At 43.4% G+C, this 17,269-nt stretch overlaps 1 protein-coding gene across 1 annotated transcript in view; it reads right to left on the bottom strand.

Annotated features, from left to right (window-relative positions):
- csmd2 (CUB and Sushi multiple domains 2) overlaps nt 1-17,269 on the bottom strand; it is a 278,599-nt gene that overhangs the window by 170,353 nt on the left and 90,977 nt on the right. Inside the window, 2 exon segments of the mRNA XM_061255941.1 lie at nt 7,536-7,743; nt 15,723-15,917. Coding sequence (XP_061111925.1) covers nt 7,536-7,743; nt 15,723-15,917 — 403 coding nt within the window.

Here is a 17,269-nt window from a genome sequence, read left to right on the forward strand (position 1 = left end):
ATGCTCAGCAGTTCAATCAGTCCTCTAAGTGTAAATATGCAGTAGTACACAGGATAAAGCAAGTCATCCTTTGCCCAAGTGGCAAAAATGTAGAGTAGACAAAAACTTTGAAAATAACAGTGAAGGGGAAGTAAAGGCAGAAACTACGGCAGAAGCGAGACAGCAAGCTCATCCACAACACCTCTAGAAAAACACGCAGATCTCAGCCCTCAGAAATGAGTCTCAGGCTGCCTGTACCAGTGAATGTAAGACAGGCTTATTTGTTTGAGCTACGTATTTTGAATGCCTATGGTTTAAGCAACATTTTGGCATATTTAACTCAGAATGTTGTTGCACAAATCTTTTAAAAAGTGACTTGTAACTCTTTTGGGTGCACATTGATGAGGTATTTTGTGATAGTGGGTAAATGGTCTGCTTTCACTACAAAAGTGAAGCTTGTAGTTAGGTAATGCATCGAAAAAAGAAACTATGTTATTTCCAATGTCAACGTTAACATTACTGGCATTTAAGCAGTTTATTCCTATTCTACAGGTGATCGTAGGAGAATCGGATTCATATACAGTAGCTGTTGCCATCAACATGATCACCTTTCTTAATTGATACGCTGGCAACCAATGATTCAATATCAACCTGTAATTGCTGAAGTTGACGTGTATGATAAAGAACATTAATTCTACATCGAATATATTAATTACATAAACACTGACCTAGCTGAACAGTTTGGTGTTGATTCTTATTCTACAGACGATGGTAAATCAATCAGATGCACTGAATCCATACTCATTGTATCAGGTAATAGCTAATGTTGCTAATTAGCATGCATATGTTGTGTATTGTACTTGCTGTTTTAATGCTGTAGCGGTTGTCATTTATCTGACATTGAATGTATGAAAAGTATATTGCAGAGTGAACATAGTTGGAAAATTAAGTTGTGTGCTGCATTTTGATCTATGATTTAGATTAAATAATGGATAATCTGCAAAGTCATCACAGAGAGACTCAGAGATGACATTGCCATTCATTTTTGCCACAGCCTGCCCTCTTCTTTCCTTTACACCCGTTGGTAAAGGACCACAGCAGGACTAGGGATTTACAAACTTCTATGGTTTACTTCATCAGAACAATTATAAGGAAGCAACATAGATATTATTTATGGATTTACATATGGATATGTACTGCCAATTACGAGAATCACAAAGAAGAACACAAAGTCAAAAGGGAATGATTAATAAAAATGTCAAATCTAAAAAAAACAACCAGTGGAGCCATCTTCAGAATTTCAAAACAGAGCCACACGCCCACACGCTGCCTCTAAACATACGTCTGATATCCTTTTTTTACTCAAAACCATTTTAGACCACATTTCTGATTAAACGTTGCTGTCAGCTAAATCATTAAATCAGAACTAACAATTTTCACAATTAACTTTCTTAGGAGGAATCGCGTCTTACTCATAGCCTTATGGCAGGGATTATAATTCACACAACTTCTGGAATCAAAGAAAATTATCATGGCATGCCAATGCACACCTCCCTGCCCCCAAAGTCTCAACAGTTAGAATAGTTATTTGATTGCATCCAGCACACCTAATTTGTTCTAAAGTGTATGTCTTTGGGAAAAGTCCAAATTCAGCACATTTAAGATCTGCGTAAGCCAAATACAGAATAGCAGCAAAGCTACAGTAAACCCTACCATTATCTCTGGATCAGGAACATATCAGTGTAATGCCCCTATTCTCACATTTCTGCGAAAACAACTGAGTAAATTTGCATCGGCCGAATATGTGCAAGCATGCTTAAAACGCTCTGAAAATATACTCAACAAAGCGCTGACTGAAGAAGCAAACAGTCGATCAAATTTGTTTTGGGGTTACACAATTCACGAAAAGACGCGTTTCCCTGAAGTTCAGCAATAACTTGCAGCTGGCTATGGATAAAGCTGACCTTTATTCAACCAGGTAGTTCAACAGAGAACTCTCATTTGTAGTGACAGCCGCAGACTGTTTCATCCAGCACAGATACTTCTGGCCTGAGCCTGAGCTATGATTAGCCCGTACGGGAGTCCTCAGCATCAGGACACTACTGCCTGCGCCCTGCTGGGGTAGAGAGGAGTAGACCTATCCCTGCAAAAGGACTCATCAGACATCTGCAGGTCACCATGAATTCCCAGTCAGAGCTGTGGCACTCCCCCAATGGCACTCACTCTCCTGTAGAGTAGAAAACTATCACTGGCTCATGGCCCAGTGGATGCCCACATCGCACACAGCCTTCAGCTGGCCCCCTGATTGCACTGGTGTAAGTGACACAATAGTGACTTGATTAGGTAGCACAATTGCCCATAAATTAATGAGTCAAGACATGTATCCCAATCTTCAATTTTGTTCTCAGCATCTCAACCCATAGACTAGCGGAGGATGGGCATCCCCCTATAGCCGGGTTCCGTATGAGATTTCTTCCCATCAGGGAGTTTTTTCTCGCCACTGTTTGAGAGTACTTCTCCCCACAAGGGAGTTGTTTACCTTGGGTGCTACCTGGGGGCTTATGGCTCTGGGCTGATATTACCCGTTGGTCCTCCCTTCTGTACTCTGTAAAGCGACTTCAGTGAAAATAACTATACAAATTGAATTGAATTGTATTGTTCAGAAAAAAAAATCAAACACCTTTCCCATTTCTGAGTGAAAACCTGGCCGAGCCATGATCATGAACACCTCTCCGGGTGAAGCAGAATCCTTTCCCTGACCCATACAAGTCTGTCACCTCCCAGGAAGAAGTGATGAGAGACTTCACTAGTGATGTTAGCCTCCTGCTAAACTAGCACCCATACACCACTCAGTGCAGGCACCCAATCGTCAAGCGCAAAGGGGGCTCATCGCAAAGGCTTTAATAATCAATACCTTTTTATTCATAAAGACCTGGATAACTTTGTTGTAAAACTGGTGAGCAGTATCTGTCAAACTATACTACAGTACAGTAAATACATGTCAAAGATGATTTTATATTGAATACTCTCTCTCACATAAAGTTCATGTGCACAAACTGTATTTGGTAGAATGTGTTTGTGTGTGTGCCTACATACACTGATGAGTGTGTGTGTGTGTGTGTGTGTGCGCGTGAGTGAGTGTGTGTGTCTGTAAAAGGTTCTCTCCAGTTCTTCTGCGGGCAGGGGCAGGGCACACACCTATACATCTCATCGTTGTGTGTCACTGCTCAGTAATTTGCATGACTGTAAGTAGAGGCCATTCTGTAGGACAGCCATTCACCGCACATTAAGGGGTTCATCTAATTGAGCCCCAGCCGTGAGCCTTAATTTGTTTTCCCTCCGTGATGAAGTATCACATATGGCGCCACCTTAGAGGCCATGAGAACCAGCCTTCGAGCACCAATCAGTTCCGTTCAGAGAAGGTACCACCGCCGGAGCCCATGAACACACCGTCTCAATGCGGCAGCTAAGCATTTCCCAGCAAACCCCCCTAGCGATATGCTAAATTAATAGCACGGTCCCTCCACTAGGAACGGAAGCACGTGACTCGCAGAGGTGGTCGCGCGGCAAGCTGCTGGCGCTGAAGCTCGGAGGACTAGAGTCACACGCGGTATCCGCAATTTACTAATCCGGGGGAAAAAAATGACTGACTGTCACCGTTACCGTGGAGATGGCACCGTCGGCGTTTACAGCATTCTGCGCCCGCCAGCGGCAGGCGAGGAAGCAGTCGGCAAAGCGCCCTGGAAGATGAAAACCGTTTCTCTCCCCGTCTTCGCTGTGTTTGTTCGCTGGATATATCAGACGGATGCTATTAGCCGCAGCTGCTGCTGGGGAGGGCGTGAGAGCCATTTACAAGATTGAAGTCGCCTGTTTCGGCGACAAACAACGCGGTGTGTCCTAAACAATGTGCGGAATCATTTCTGACAGCTTTGGCGGCACGCACTAGCGGCAGTCATTTTTCTAGCGCAGCGCGGGCGATGGTAGGACTGTCACAGCCTGTAACCAGGGCACCTGTGGAATGGCAGAACAGCCACCAAGGGGCCAATTAAATCAAAACTACAGATACAAACAGAATTCACGCAGCCGGGAAATATGATAAAATCTCATTTTTATAACTTGCGACTTTGTTGCTCATCATTAGGATCCAGTCGCACGAGCCGAACAGTCCTTGAATACATACATATACAGTTTGAGATTTGACTTTACAGTTATATATTATACTGAATATGTTGTACTGCACTTCCTTGTTTTGTCTGCTAGGGACTTGTCTGCTAGGGACTCTATGCTATATGCATATGAATTATATGATACTCCTCACATCCCACCGCCCAACCACCTGTCCTCTTGACCCCATCCCTTCTCCCCTTCTACAATCCATTTATAATGTTATTCTCCCTTTTCTTTCCTCTCTAATCAACACTTCCTTTTCTTCTGGCACTATGTCCTATGGTTAATTCTGTTGTAGCGGAATCTCAGAAACCGCAAAGCCCTGGAACTAGTCCTTCAGAGATGTATATGTACTGCAGTTGTGAAACAACTTTTTGTTTGTGACCTTGACCTACGTTTCATCAGGTAGGACAGCCATCTTGGAAAACAAGTTTTCTTGCTTGATAAATATATGCTTTTTCATTTATATCAAAATGGTTGCCTGCTGGTAAGGGACCTTTCTCAAATCCAGTAATTCTGAGAGACCTATTTATCACAAGAGGCTAGTAGCTTCAGTATGGAAACAAACAACTCTCTCATTTTTATACTATAAGGACCTTACACTATACTGTCCTGTATGCCAGCTGTTAAGCAGTGAACCCTTGGGTCCCAGATGGGGTTAATGAAAACAGAGTACCTCACAATATGAAGCTACAGAAAAGATCTAGAAATCACATTATGCATTCTGATCCGGTCTCCCTGTCTGAGAGGTGACTTAAAGGCAGGTCCAGGGGGTTTTGTTGCATGTGTGTGTGTGTGTGTGTGTGTGTGTGTGTGTGTGATAGACAACAGAGTACCAATCGACAAAAACATCTTCAGAATACAGTGTTCAGTCTGCCTCTAAATCACTGCAGATTGAATAAAGAGTATTGGAACAGCCATAGGAGCGCAACCAGCTGTGGGTACAAAATAAGCAGATTCATTATCACATACAGACACATATAATCCCGTATGGACACTAAAGATTTGCAACCTTGCTTTTTGTCTTCATTGGCATTAAATCTCAGTAAGGAGAGAGTGACAGCAAATAGGTTTTGAAGGCTGAGAACAGACGTATAGTCTAGCCTTGTCCTTTCTAATGCTAGATCATTGGTATTCCAAGCCATGAACGCATCTTCATTTTAAAATCTGCTGCCTCAGGAATAGCAACTCCACTGCTTTATACATGGAAAAATATGGTCCCATATTAATTGCATAAGGTTACAAAATGAATTGTCACATTTCTGCAGTCACGCAGTATGTTCAAATCAAGGGTCGCCACCTAGCTACCAACCTGAATTAGAATTACATGTACCGTCTGACCCTTCGTGAACAACTACAGTCATAGGAAAAGCCTGCCCTATCTGTGAGATACCATGCTAGGTGAATGCCATGAAGGGAAAGGCCACCATGGCAGCTGCAATGCATGTCGCTAATATTACATCTAATACAGAGTGCCACGGTTTGCAAATAACCAGCTGCCGCAGCCTCCTACTGCATTGATGATGTCTTTATTTATTTTTTAAATGAAGCCGTTTATTGGGAGAGTGTGAATTAAAGGTCTTTATATGCATGGCGTGTCCCACCTTACGTGATTAACATGCGAAAGCTCACTAAATGCTGTTGAGAGAAATTTTTGATAAGCAGCTTTATTAAACCAATGATCCATTGCTAATATAAAGCAAAAGAACAGGAGCGTCAAAATGGTAAGGTTCACCAAAGGGTGTTGGGCCCCGCACTAGATTTTACACATTGCAAGTAACCGTAACCGGCTTTATTGTCCCCCAGGGGCCAACACTCTCCCCATCTGTGGGTCATTACTTTCCTGTACCCAACCGCTTTTATACAAATTACTTTCAAAGCTGCATATTTAAAAGCGGCCTTACTTATTTATTCACTTATTTTGTCAGTTTTCACTTTTATATTTGGTAATAAACTTTTTAAAAGTGTGCAGCCATGTGTATAATTATGACAAAATTTATTCATGTGTATTTCCCCCCATAATGATTGGTTCAACCTGAAACTATTATTTATTTATTTAGTGTACCATCAATGCAGTACACTGTGATAAAGCATTTACTAAATGCTAAATACATTTATCCGCATGTTTATAAAGCCCTTTTTGTCCATTAAGGAAGCACATCCAGGTACATGTCACAGCTGCACTCATTAACAATGCATGTGTACAATACCTTAGTCTCATATTAATGGGGACCATAGCACAGATTTGTCCTCTGTTAATTATAACTAGTGTGCCACGGTATTCTTGTGAAATGTTGTGCAAGCACAGAAGCGAGTATCACCGTCTTCATCATCTTTTTCAATGTCACGATGCACAGTGTGGGCTGTGTTCAGTCTGGCCACAAAAAAAAAAACAAACACAGAATGTTCGAAGGTTGCTCAACCAATGAACCGCCCAGCACTGTTGGCACGGAACAGAGCTGATTAACAGTGAACGAATCCCCCGGCTCCGTTTTTCCTCAGAGACGCACCAGAACAACTTCACCCTTTAGCACGGGCCAATAGCTTGCTCGCACCCAAATACTGAGAGAGCCAAGGAGGACTTGAGGGACCACGGTTTGGGCACAATCCACCATATTCTCTCCTTCCCCAACTGGAGAACACATCTAGAATTTATAATATGGCACTATTATCCAAAGCGACTGACAGAGACGAAGCAGGGGACAATCCTCCAGGGAATCCCTGTGGGATTAAGGGCTTTGCTCAAGGGCTCGACCTCTGTCCGGATGTTATCGTGGCTAGACTGGGGCTTGAACAACCAACCTTCTGTGTCCCAGTCATGTACCTTAGCCACTAGGCTACAGGCTACAGGCAGCCCCAGGCTGTCACCTGTCGAAAGCAGCACACCTCTTTTTCCCCTCACATCTTTCTGGTTCAATGTGAGCCTTTTTCCAGACATGGGGCGTGTCCCAGTCCAGGAAGTGGCATCACACTTCCCTCTCCTTCCTCTATTCCACTCTGTGCTTCTCCTACACAGCTCATTAAAGCGTGAACCAGCTCTGCTTTGCGAGGTCTCAGGTCATGTCCGGATTGGTCTCCGCTGTTTACACATCACACAAGATTGCTCTCAGCCCCCAATCTCTAGCGTAAGCATGTTCCCTCCGCAACATTTTCCAACAGGCCTCTGGGTGGTCAACGTTGATCGATGGCGCAGGTCGAAGCACTAAACCCCCAGCGGCGAGGAAGCAGCACGATTACCAATCACTCACAATTACCGAAGCCCCACAAAGAGGACACCACAGCGAGAGACTACGTTTCCCACGATACCCGACTGGCCCTATCTGGAGAGGCAAACATTAGCGCAGGGAGACAGATTGAGTACGCGCACAGCGGCAGTGCTGGGCTCTTACCATTGCGAGGAGCCCTCTGTGCCGCTGATCTCCAGGACATCGTAGTCCTCCTCCAGCTGAAAGTCGGAGAAGACCAGAGCGATGGTGTCCCCCGGCTCGGCCAGGACCGTCCAGGTGCAGTCGGCGTTGTTGTTGTAGTCCTGCGGGTAGTTTGGGCTGGTGATGGCCCCACTCTGACCCCGCAGTGTCCCTCCGCACCCATCGTCAGCTGGGAACGACGTGCAGGCATACGGACACAAACACACAAACACACACACACACAAGCAGACAACAGACAAATGCAAAAGTTACAAGAGTTACAAGCTCCGTATTCACACAGAGCAGAGAGAGCTGACTAATATATTTCTGTCATTTTTTGAGGGACAATTAAATTTGGAAATGGGTAATTAAGTGTTACAGTTATAATTGTGCCCCCTGGATAGTTTTCTTTTTTTCTTTCAGTAAAATTGGGCTTCCTGTCTATGATCATGTATTTTCTTTGATGTGGGACAACATCACAGTACAAATGATGAGAACAAAATGGATGCCCAAACCCTAAACCAGCAAAGAAATGAGGGCAGCAGACTATGCTAATGGTCTGGTCTTCCATCCAGGACTAATTCCCTGTCACTGGCAGAATTTGCATGGCGGGAGCACAGTGGCGACTGCAGCGTGATGACAGAACGCTGACGATCTCGCCTATGCATAGGCAAAGAGCGGGCCCCCGTTAACGATGACACGGCAAACTTTTGCTCCCTGTCTGTAGGCCACAGCAGCGCTGTGTGATCTGACATGGCGGCCGTGTCTAAAAAAGATGTCTCCTTGCTCCCCATTGTCTTCTCCTTTAGAGCAAAGACTCCCCAACTGGCCCCGTCGAGGGGAGCGATCCAGACCAGACAGCTTGGCAGACATCTTCTTAAAAATAGAATGGTGAGCTAAGTGGGTTAAGAGGAAAATGAGTTGAAAATGAGGCTGTGGACGGTTCTGGAGGAGCGATGTGGCATTTGGATCTTTCCTGCCCGACAGACAAAGCCTGAGTGCCCTTAATGGCGCCATTAATCTAATCATCAAAGGGCTAACTACACATTTAATTTTACACCATATTTCCCCTGTAAAACTCTCACTATCTTGATGAAAGAGCACTTTCCGCTTATGGAGTGAACCTACACGTTAACGGGAGTTAGCACCAAAAGGTAAAAAGAAGTCAGTCGAAAGGATTATAAGTGGTCCGGGATGACGGTGCCAGCCGTTCGCATAAAAAGATTGTGATGTACTGCCGGGGAAACGGTTCGCGCCTCGCATTTTTAGAGATTTAAGATCCCCACGACTATCACGCGGAGTAGACAGGTCTTTTTAAGACGGCTCCATGCCATGTCGATTTGATTTGCCGCGGTGACAGATCCAGGTGCCTTCCCGGAGACACGTCTCCGCCCGGGATGGTCTGGGATTGGTTGGAGGCGGCTCGCTAATCGGATGATTTATTCTGAGGGAGATATGAGTGACACAGGTGCCCGGCGCCCTGTCAATCATCCTTCAGAGGCTCAGCCGCCATTTCCCGGGGGCCTCCCAAGACGAGAGTACGGGAGCGAGTGAGCGAGCAAGCGATGAGAGGCGTTCTGGCTCCTCTCTGGGAGCTCTTTCCAGGTTACAGTCCCTGAAACTGTCGCTTTTGTACACTGATTTCCCATCCCTCCCTCCCTCCCTCCCTCCCTTTCTCTCATTCCAATTAATATTATTTAGAATTTTTCTACTTTTCTTTTCCTTTTTCGAGATGCTATCAAAAGTTTTGGGTCAGTGACAGAATTGTTGTTGCTTTGGCTCTGTACTCCAGCACATTGGATTTGACATGAAACAAATGCAATTTGAAAGTGCAGACTGTCAGCTTTAATTTGAGGGTATGTACATCCATATCGAGTGATCGATATAGGAATTACAGCCCTTTTTATACACAGTCGACCCATTTTACGGGAACAAATTAATTGGATAATTGGCAGCTGTGTCTTGGCCAGCTGTGTGTCTCAGCATCATTATTTTATGTACAAGAAAGCTGATTCTAGGTGTGGCATTTACATTTGGAGTGTGTTGCTGAGCAAAGAGGTGATCATGAAACTGACAAACCAGAATCAATCGGACACAGTCAAAGCTAAAATATTGGATCAAAATATCATCAAAATGTTTTGTTACATTGTTAAAAACCAAGAATACACTGTTAAGCTCTGCAATAGCAAACAACCTGGTAGACCATGGAAATCTACTGCAGTGGATGACATGGAAATCTACTGCAGTGAAAAAAATCCTTTTTTCAACAGTCTAAAAGATCAAGAACACTCTCCAGGAGGCAGTCATGCATGTGTCAGTGACTACTGTCTGCAGAAAACTTCACGAACAGAACTACAGAGGCTACACTGCAAGATGCAAACCACTAGTCAGCTGTAAAAACAGGTTGGCTAGGTACAGAGTTCAGGAAAAAGGTCTTGTGGACTTACATCAGAGTGATGGCACAAGCAAACTGCCCAAGAACCAAAGCCCCCCCCCCCCCCCCTCATATGTGAAACACGGTGGTGGGGGTGTTATGGTTTGGGCATGCATGGCTGCCACAGGTACTGGCAGACTTAATTGATTAATTCTGAAGTGTACAGAAGCTGTTCAGATCCATACAACTCATTGGACAGCGCTTCACCCAGCAGGAGGCAGGAGGACAATGACCCCAAACATACTGCAATTGCAACCAAGAAGGCTCAGGGCCAAAGATGGGAATGTTCCTGATGTCAATCACCAGCCCTGAAATCCAACTGAACATGTGTTTCCTTACTGAAGACAAGACTGAAGGCAGAAAGCCCCCAAAACAAACGAAAGGAACTGAGGATGGCTGCAGAGCTGGCAGAGCACACCAGGGAAGATACCCAGCATCTGGTTATACTTAGGGGTCACAGACTTCAGGCAGACATAACATGCAAAGGATTTGTAACCAAATAAAACTATATGATTTTATGTCAGATTATGTTATGTCCAATTGCTTTGTCACCAATAAAATGGGGGAACAATGCATAAAAAGGATATAAATGCCATCTGCTTTTTAACCTCATGTTTACAGTGAAATATATTGTATTCATAATAAAAAAGTGAAATATAATATAAAATGAACTTAATCAACAAAGGAATTGATTGTCTTGTCACAAGATATGTTTTTCTCTGCCCAATTTTTTGCCATTGTATTATCTGGAGTTCTGAGAGCTTGGGTTTCCATGGTTACCAAGCAGATATCAGAGGCTGACCCAGCAGCTGAGCAGTGAAACAGATTGTCTGGGTGAAGAGATCCAGTCCACGGCGATAATCCATCTCTAATGCCACCCCTCAGACACATCCATTTAAAAAAGCTGCAATACTGCAGAGGGGTGCACACAGCCAGCAAGTGCCATTGACATTTAAGAATGACTTTAAGCCTGAGAAAACCGGCATCAAAATTTCAATTCACATGTGCACATGCACACAAGTGCATGATTGTGAGCATATGTATGTGTGTGTGTATATGTGCGTGTGTGAGTGTTTGCGTGTTTGCCCTTTGTCATATACACAGAGCTGCATGAATTGTTTGGCAGGCGAAAAACTCAACTACACATGAATGTTAGGATTTCCATGATACATTAAATAACACAACCATTGTCAAATCAACTGAAATAAAACAGCAAGTCCCCTTTTCAACAATGAAACATCTTTAGTATCTCCGTGTGACCTCCCTGTTGTACTTTCAGGGACTGTGTGCAGGAAAGCTATCATTGTGACTGGAGTGTTTATTTCTCTGTGGGAAATCTCATTCCACTCAGTGGTGAGAGTTGCACGCAGTGGCTTGTATAGGTGGCCGTGGCAACTGATGATTCAGTTGGCAGTTCAGATAGTCCCGTAAGTGCCTTTCCGCTTTCATGTTAGGTGAGGCCAACGCACCTCACGCACTCCATTTCTTATCAGGAGAGTCCCAGGCGTCACTGTACTGCCATGCATAAGGGTGAAAGCATTATTTGGCAAAAATGAATGTGCAATGAACAGGGTGATAACATCCGTCTCTATGGCCCTGCACTCTGCAGGATGACTTCCATCCCTATTGTACTTGTGTGGATAGTATCTTTCCCCAAGTCAATGCAACACTATCTTTCTTTCAAGGAATAAACACGATCTCGACACTACATTGCTCAAGTGCGTGCTTGGCTCAGTCTGTTACATTGTCAAAGTACTAGATACTAGGTAAGTCTCAATACTGGAAGTCTCAATGTAATATCTTGATCTTGTCCCTGAAAAGAGATGCATGGTTGTTGGGATTGTTGTCAGTCACAAGTTGATTTTGTGTCCCATGTATTGCAAACAATGGTATGATAATGGGATCTCAGCATACAAATGGCCACTGAATTCAAATTAAACACCACTGGTTCTATTTATGTTATGTGAGAAATGAATGCATTATCCTTTGGTACCAGCCCATGGTTACAGATGTAGTAACACAAAATAAAAAAATAAAAATCTGAAGTACACCATATGTGGTGAGCAAACCATTTCATTACTTATGGTGTGATACAAATACACATTTATTTAGCAGTGATTTGATAAGAAATTATTAGCATGACACCAACAAAACAATTTGTGTATTTTCTGGGTAATGGATTGAGTTGCCATGTTTTCTGATTGCATTTATCTTTTGAGTGTTCAGTGTAGCAGGAACAGGTGATGTTACTTATGTCTGATATACCAAGTTCCTCTCATGCATGATATGGTTTTGAGGACTACTTAAAGATTATTTAACATCCTTATGCAAGTGGCTTCTATATACAATATTGTATATTATGCCTATTGGCGTTCTTTTTCCACATTTGGTACATTGGTACAAAGTACATTTTTATTCATATTCAGCTAATTTAACACTCACGGCGTCCTTAGAAATTCCTCTGATTGACAAAATGTAATTTCCTAAATTATACTTATTATACTAATATACTAAATAATACCAAGCAAAGCGCACCTCTTGATTTGTCTTAATTCAAACCTACAGCCTGTTTAAATATTGAAACCCACTTGTACTCAGGAGGATTTCCAGCAACGTGTTTCGACCAGCTCAGCCAGCAATGATTTTCTGAGCTCCGAGTCTGCCAATCACCTCTCTCCAGCATGCAGTTCCATATGGGTTGTGTGCCTCCTATTGGATGGTATTACAGGTGTCTTTTTCAAAGAAATCTATGACTCCACCATCTTGCAATCTCTATTGTTTAATGACCCCACAGCAGCGATGGGTAGTCTCAAAACCAACCGACATTTGAAAAAAGAATTGCATTAAAGTTTTCTCCACATTGGCCCATGTGCATAGAAAAAAAAATATTAAAAAAATAAACGTCATTACAAAAAGAGAAATAAAAAGAAAAAAGACCAATCCATGTAATGATATACCAAGCAAATACTGCAAAAAAAAAAGAAATAAAATGACAAGTATTTTCGTGTAATATTGAGACTGAATTTCTCTTACTTTTTTCGAAAAAAAGATTAAAATATTACCAATGAGGCGAGACAGTTTGACTCAAGATTTCCCAATGGAATGGAATGAGAACATTTAATGTGTCAAACAAATCTCATCTCAAGATTTGCCAATGGAATAACAACATTTCATGAGAGACAAAGTAGGGGTATCTGGCCTTAGCGGCTGGAGTGTGTCCAAACACCCACAACTAGAGGTAGAAAAGTGCTTTACTGTCACCATCCAAATACCTCACAGGAGATTATTAACAAAGAGCCTGTGTGTGCACAGGGATAAAGTTACTATCATTCACAGCCAGGTCAGCTGACACACGCTTTCATAAGAACAGAAATGTCATGCTGCTATGCAAAAATAGACCTGACCTTTTCCCCTTCTAATTTATACCCTGATATGCGTACTTTTGTTCTTGGGTAAATATGCCAGAACTTTCTTTTATGGGCTAGAGGGGGAAAAAAAGAACTTAAAGCAAGAGAAAATGTGATGTTAAATTTACGTGTCGGACAGTCGATGTAAATCAAAATTCAGCTACTGCAGAGGAAGGGCAGACAGGAAGGAGAAATGAAGGAGAAAAAGCCAATGAGTGAGAGAGAGAGATAGAGAGTAACAGGGAGGGAGAAGGAGAGAGGGCAATAGCTTAATGCAATGCTAGAGAAAAAGGAAGGATATATTCTGTGTCCAGTGGGGACGGCCCATTACTAAAGCTAATAGCCTAAGAAGGAGATGCTGCCAAGTTGTCCAAACAATCTGGCCGCCTGAGTTTGCAGTTTAACGTATGGGGAGGGCCAGTAATTGGAGTGACATTAACAATACGCATATGCATTATGAAACAGCATTCAGGCGTGCATGCCAGCTTTTAGATAGTGCTGCAAGACTTCAATTAATTGAGATGAAAATTGCTAGGTTCAGAAACTGTTGACGTGTAATTTGTCACAATGAAAGTAGCATATTTATGTGTTTTACGCTTTATGAATATTTTATTTGTTTAATGGTGTCACGGGCTCTCGTATTTTTTTCATTGTTTCAGAATGAGGACGGAGCGGCGGCGTCGCCATTGGTCACCAGCTTTCGGGGGGGTGGGGGGGGGGTGGGGGTACCTTCCTGGCGCACTGCCCCCGACCATGTGTGCCCATATGAGGTCTTCCTGCCTCCCAGCCTCGGCACAGATGGCCTTCCCTCACGCCATACTGCTCAGTGCGTAACGAGACATTAACCACGGTGTCAGAAAATGCCGGAAAAATGCGGACAGAAACCAAACTGCCTGTGAACGGCGAAGGGTCCGCGCGTCCGCTTGAAAGTGACATCACTTACGACGCAGCTCATTGAGCGTCATTAGAAAAGGCGTAATAGAATTTCGAGGACGCAAATTGACACCGGATATAAGCCGCGAGTGTAGCGAGAGGAGAGATTTAATTACGTTTCTTTTTAGGTCGTATTTTATCGACCCGCCGATGACCCCGCGCTTCAAAAACAAGAGTACGCGTGAAAATTCAGTTCCGCCGCCATTAGAGCTCCCGACACAAACACAGGAGTCATTCATTCCTACGGGACCGCGCAGGCTGATCTCATTTAGATTCAGGTCCCTGTTATCGGCGCTAAAGCGCGACAGGCTCGCTCGTTCCTCCGGTGCTCTCTCTCTCTCCGCACCCCCGAGTCTCACCTTCCACACTGCGCCGCGTAGCCCCGCCCTCCCTGTTACACAGCGATGACATAAGAGCCACCTGTCATCCTCGCAAATTGTGAGTAAATTAATTGGAGCCCACACTCTGTCACAGCCGCCAAAATCGGGTGAATCACCGCAAAGCTTCGCACGGAGCCGCTTTACGCCTCCTGCTCCGCCCGCACACAACCCGTCTGACCTCTCCCGCCATTTTTGCTTCTTCGCCGCTCTGCTCGTGCCAAAAACTGAGGGTTTTTTTTTGTTTCCCATTGTTTTTTTTACAGGTCCCACACAAGACAGCGATAGACGGCTTCAGTTCTGCCAATATATCCACCGAAATAGGTCCTATTAGGGCTTGTGCAATGTAAGCATTGTTCCGGAAAGAACTATTACTGCAAAGAAATAAAAAGTGAGAAATAAATATGGGATTAAAAATAATGTAAAACTAAACAGCTTGAACAAATTGTATAAGGCTATTCATTTGTAAACATACACATTTCTTGGATAATATAATAACATTGTAATTTTGCAAGGGGGCAAACATTAATAATGCAATTTCAGTACAAAAACATTTTTCACGGTACAACTTTTAATCACATTCCTCTACTCTGACAGCCCAGTCTCGCCCCTAGCAAGGTAAATCTGTCTCCTGTCCACATTCAGAACTCAAGGGACCCCGATACTGCTGCGGGGCCAAAACCGTATGGCATTATGCCCACATTCTCCCACCCCCATCAAAGTACATTTCGCTCTACAGCTGGTGGTTCAAAGACCAGTGGCATCCCATTCCCATTGGAGGACTATAATTTCCCATGCCAAACCAAAGGACCGGGTTTTCACAATGTGGGTCTTTCATCAAGCAGAGATAGTGAAGTGTGAAGTGTGAAGGGCGGTGAGGTCAAAGTGCTATCCTCAACACTGTGGAGGTACCTCTTAGGTGATTGTGAATACTGGAAGGGCAGGTGTCTGGCATATCACTACTAGTTCTCATATGTGTCCCCAAACCCTATTAAACCTGGCCTGAGGGGGGACTCACCTCGACAGTAGGGCAGGGGAAAGTCCCAGGCAGCGGTCCCTGCGGAGGTGGCCAGGCAGGACAGGACGGTGTGCCCTTCCAGCACATACCCGGAGCTGCAGCTGTAGCGGATCTTGTCTCCGATGTTGAAGGTGGAACCTTGCTGCAGGCCGTTTTGGAGCTGACCCGGGTTCCCGCAGGTGTAACTGGGCAGGGCTGCGGGGAGAGACGAACCAATCAGGGGAAAGGATTTAATGTCAGGACTCTGTGCCATTTTCCGCCACCCCCCATTTGTTTCGAGGTAAGGTAGCTTCCGCTAAATCACTGCGGAGTGTTCCGGGAAGGGCTGTACTGCTGTGAAGATCAAGCAAGTCATCATACGTGTGTGTCTGTGCATGCGTGTGTGTGTTTCCAAACAAACCCCACGCCATGCTAACAAGGACATGTAACTGAGAAACATGTATAGTCATATTCTTATAGTCTCCAGTCCCTATGTATGGTTTTACTTTTCCTTATGTTATTGTACTGATCAGGAGACATGAAAGCTGTACTCAGCAGACTCACCCAATATAATCCATTACAAAGAGCATTATTTATCATAGCACTGACCATCATACTGCTGTCAGTTTGAGAATTGTATAATGACTTCTGTATTTCATCATGCTTCCTACCACCAGAAAGGGGAAATTTGATATTGGATTTGCCAAATTCAGCTGTGCTGTATTAACTCTCCTTCTTGTGTTGATGCACATGTTCCTGTGCCATTGTCAAAACAGTCAAAGTGCAATGTCCCAGCTGCTACTATTACTAATGCCAGTACTACTAGTCTTAATAATAATAGTAATAATAATGATAATGATAATGATAATGATAATGATAATAATAATAATAATAATAATAATAATAATAATAATTAGATGCACAATGTTGATTGATTCTAGACTTGAATCTTTAAAACCAAGTTCTCTATAATTTCATGTCACAGTCAGATACCAGGTAATGCAATGAAATAATAGACAATCAAATATACTGTCAAAAACCTTTTTAAAGCTTTCAAAAATGCCAAGAGTGAAATAAATCAAAACAATTCCTTCCAGAAAATGTCAGATAACTACTTATCTCTGAAGTTATGAGTCACTCATGCGTTAAAAGGGGCAGAATGCTGAAAAAAACCTTCCAAAATGGTGGACATGCTAATGCACTTATGTGGAAAAAATGAACTCCAGAAAATAAATGTTTTCCATTGTCTGCACTGCATGGCATAGTAATCATTGTTCAGGGAAAAAAAGCACTAAGATGCATTTCAGGTAATTAGTATTATTACATTTTAAATACATGAGTTTCAGAATATGTAGCATGACATATAGCACCCCTCAGGCAAAGCAATTTGACTTTCTAAATGACCAGTCTTTATACAGGTCATGTACGACTGACAGCCTGCATTAGAGTGAATAGCAGCTGCGTGTTAATATGCAGCCAGCCCAAAATCATGTTTCTAATTATTCCCCAATGTGACCATGGAGCTTTGGCCCCGGCACTCCTGGACCGGTGGCTTAAGTCGTCAATCA

This window comes from Conger conger, chromosome 9 (assembly GCF_963514075.1).
Source record: "Conger conger chromosome 9, fConCon1.1, whole genome shotgun sequence".
Taxonomy (NCBI): domain Eukaryota; kingdom Metazoa; phylum Chordata; class Actinopteri; order Anguilliformes; family Congridae; genus Conger; species Conger conger.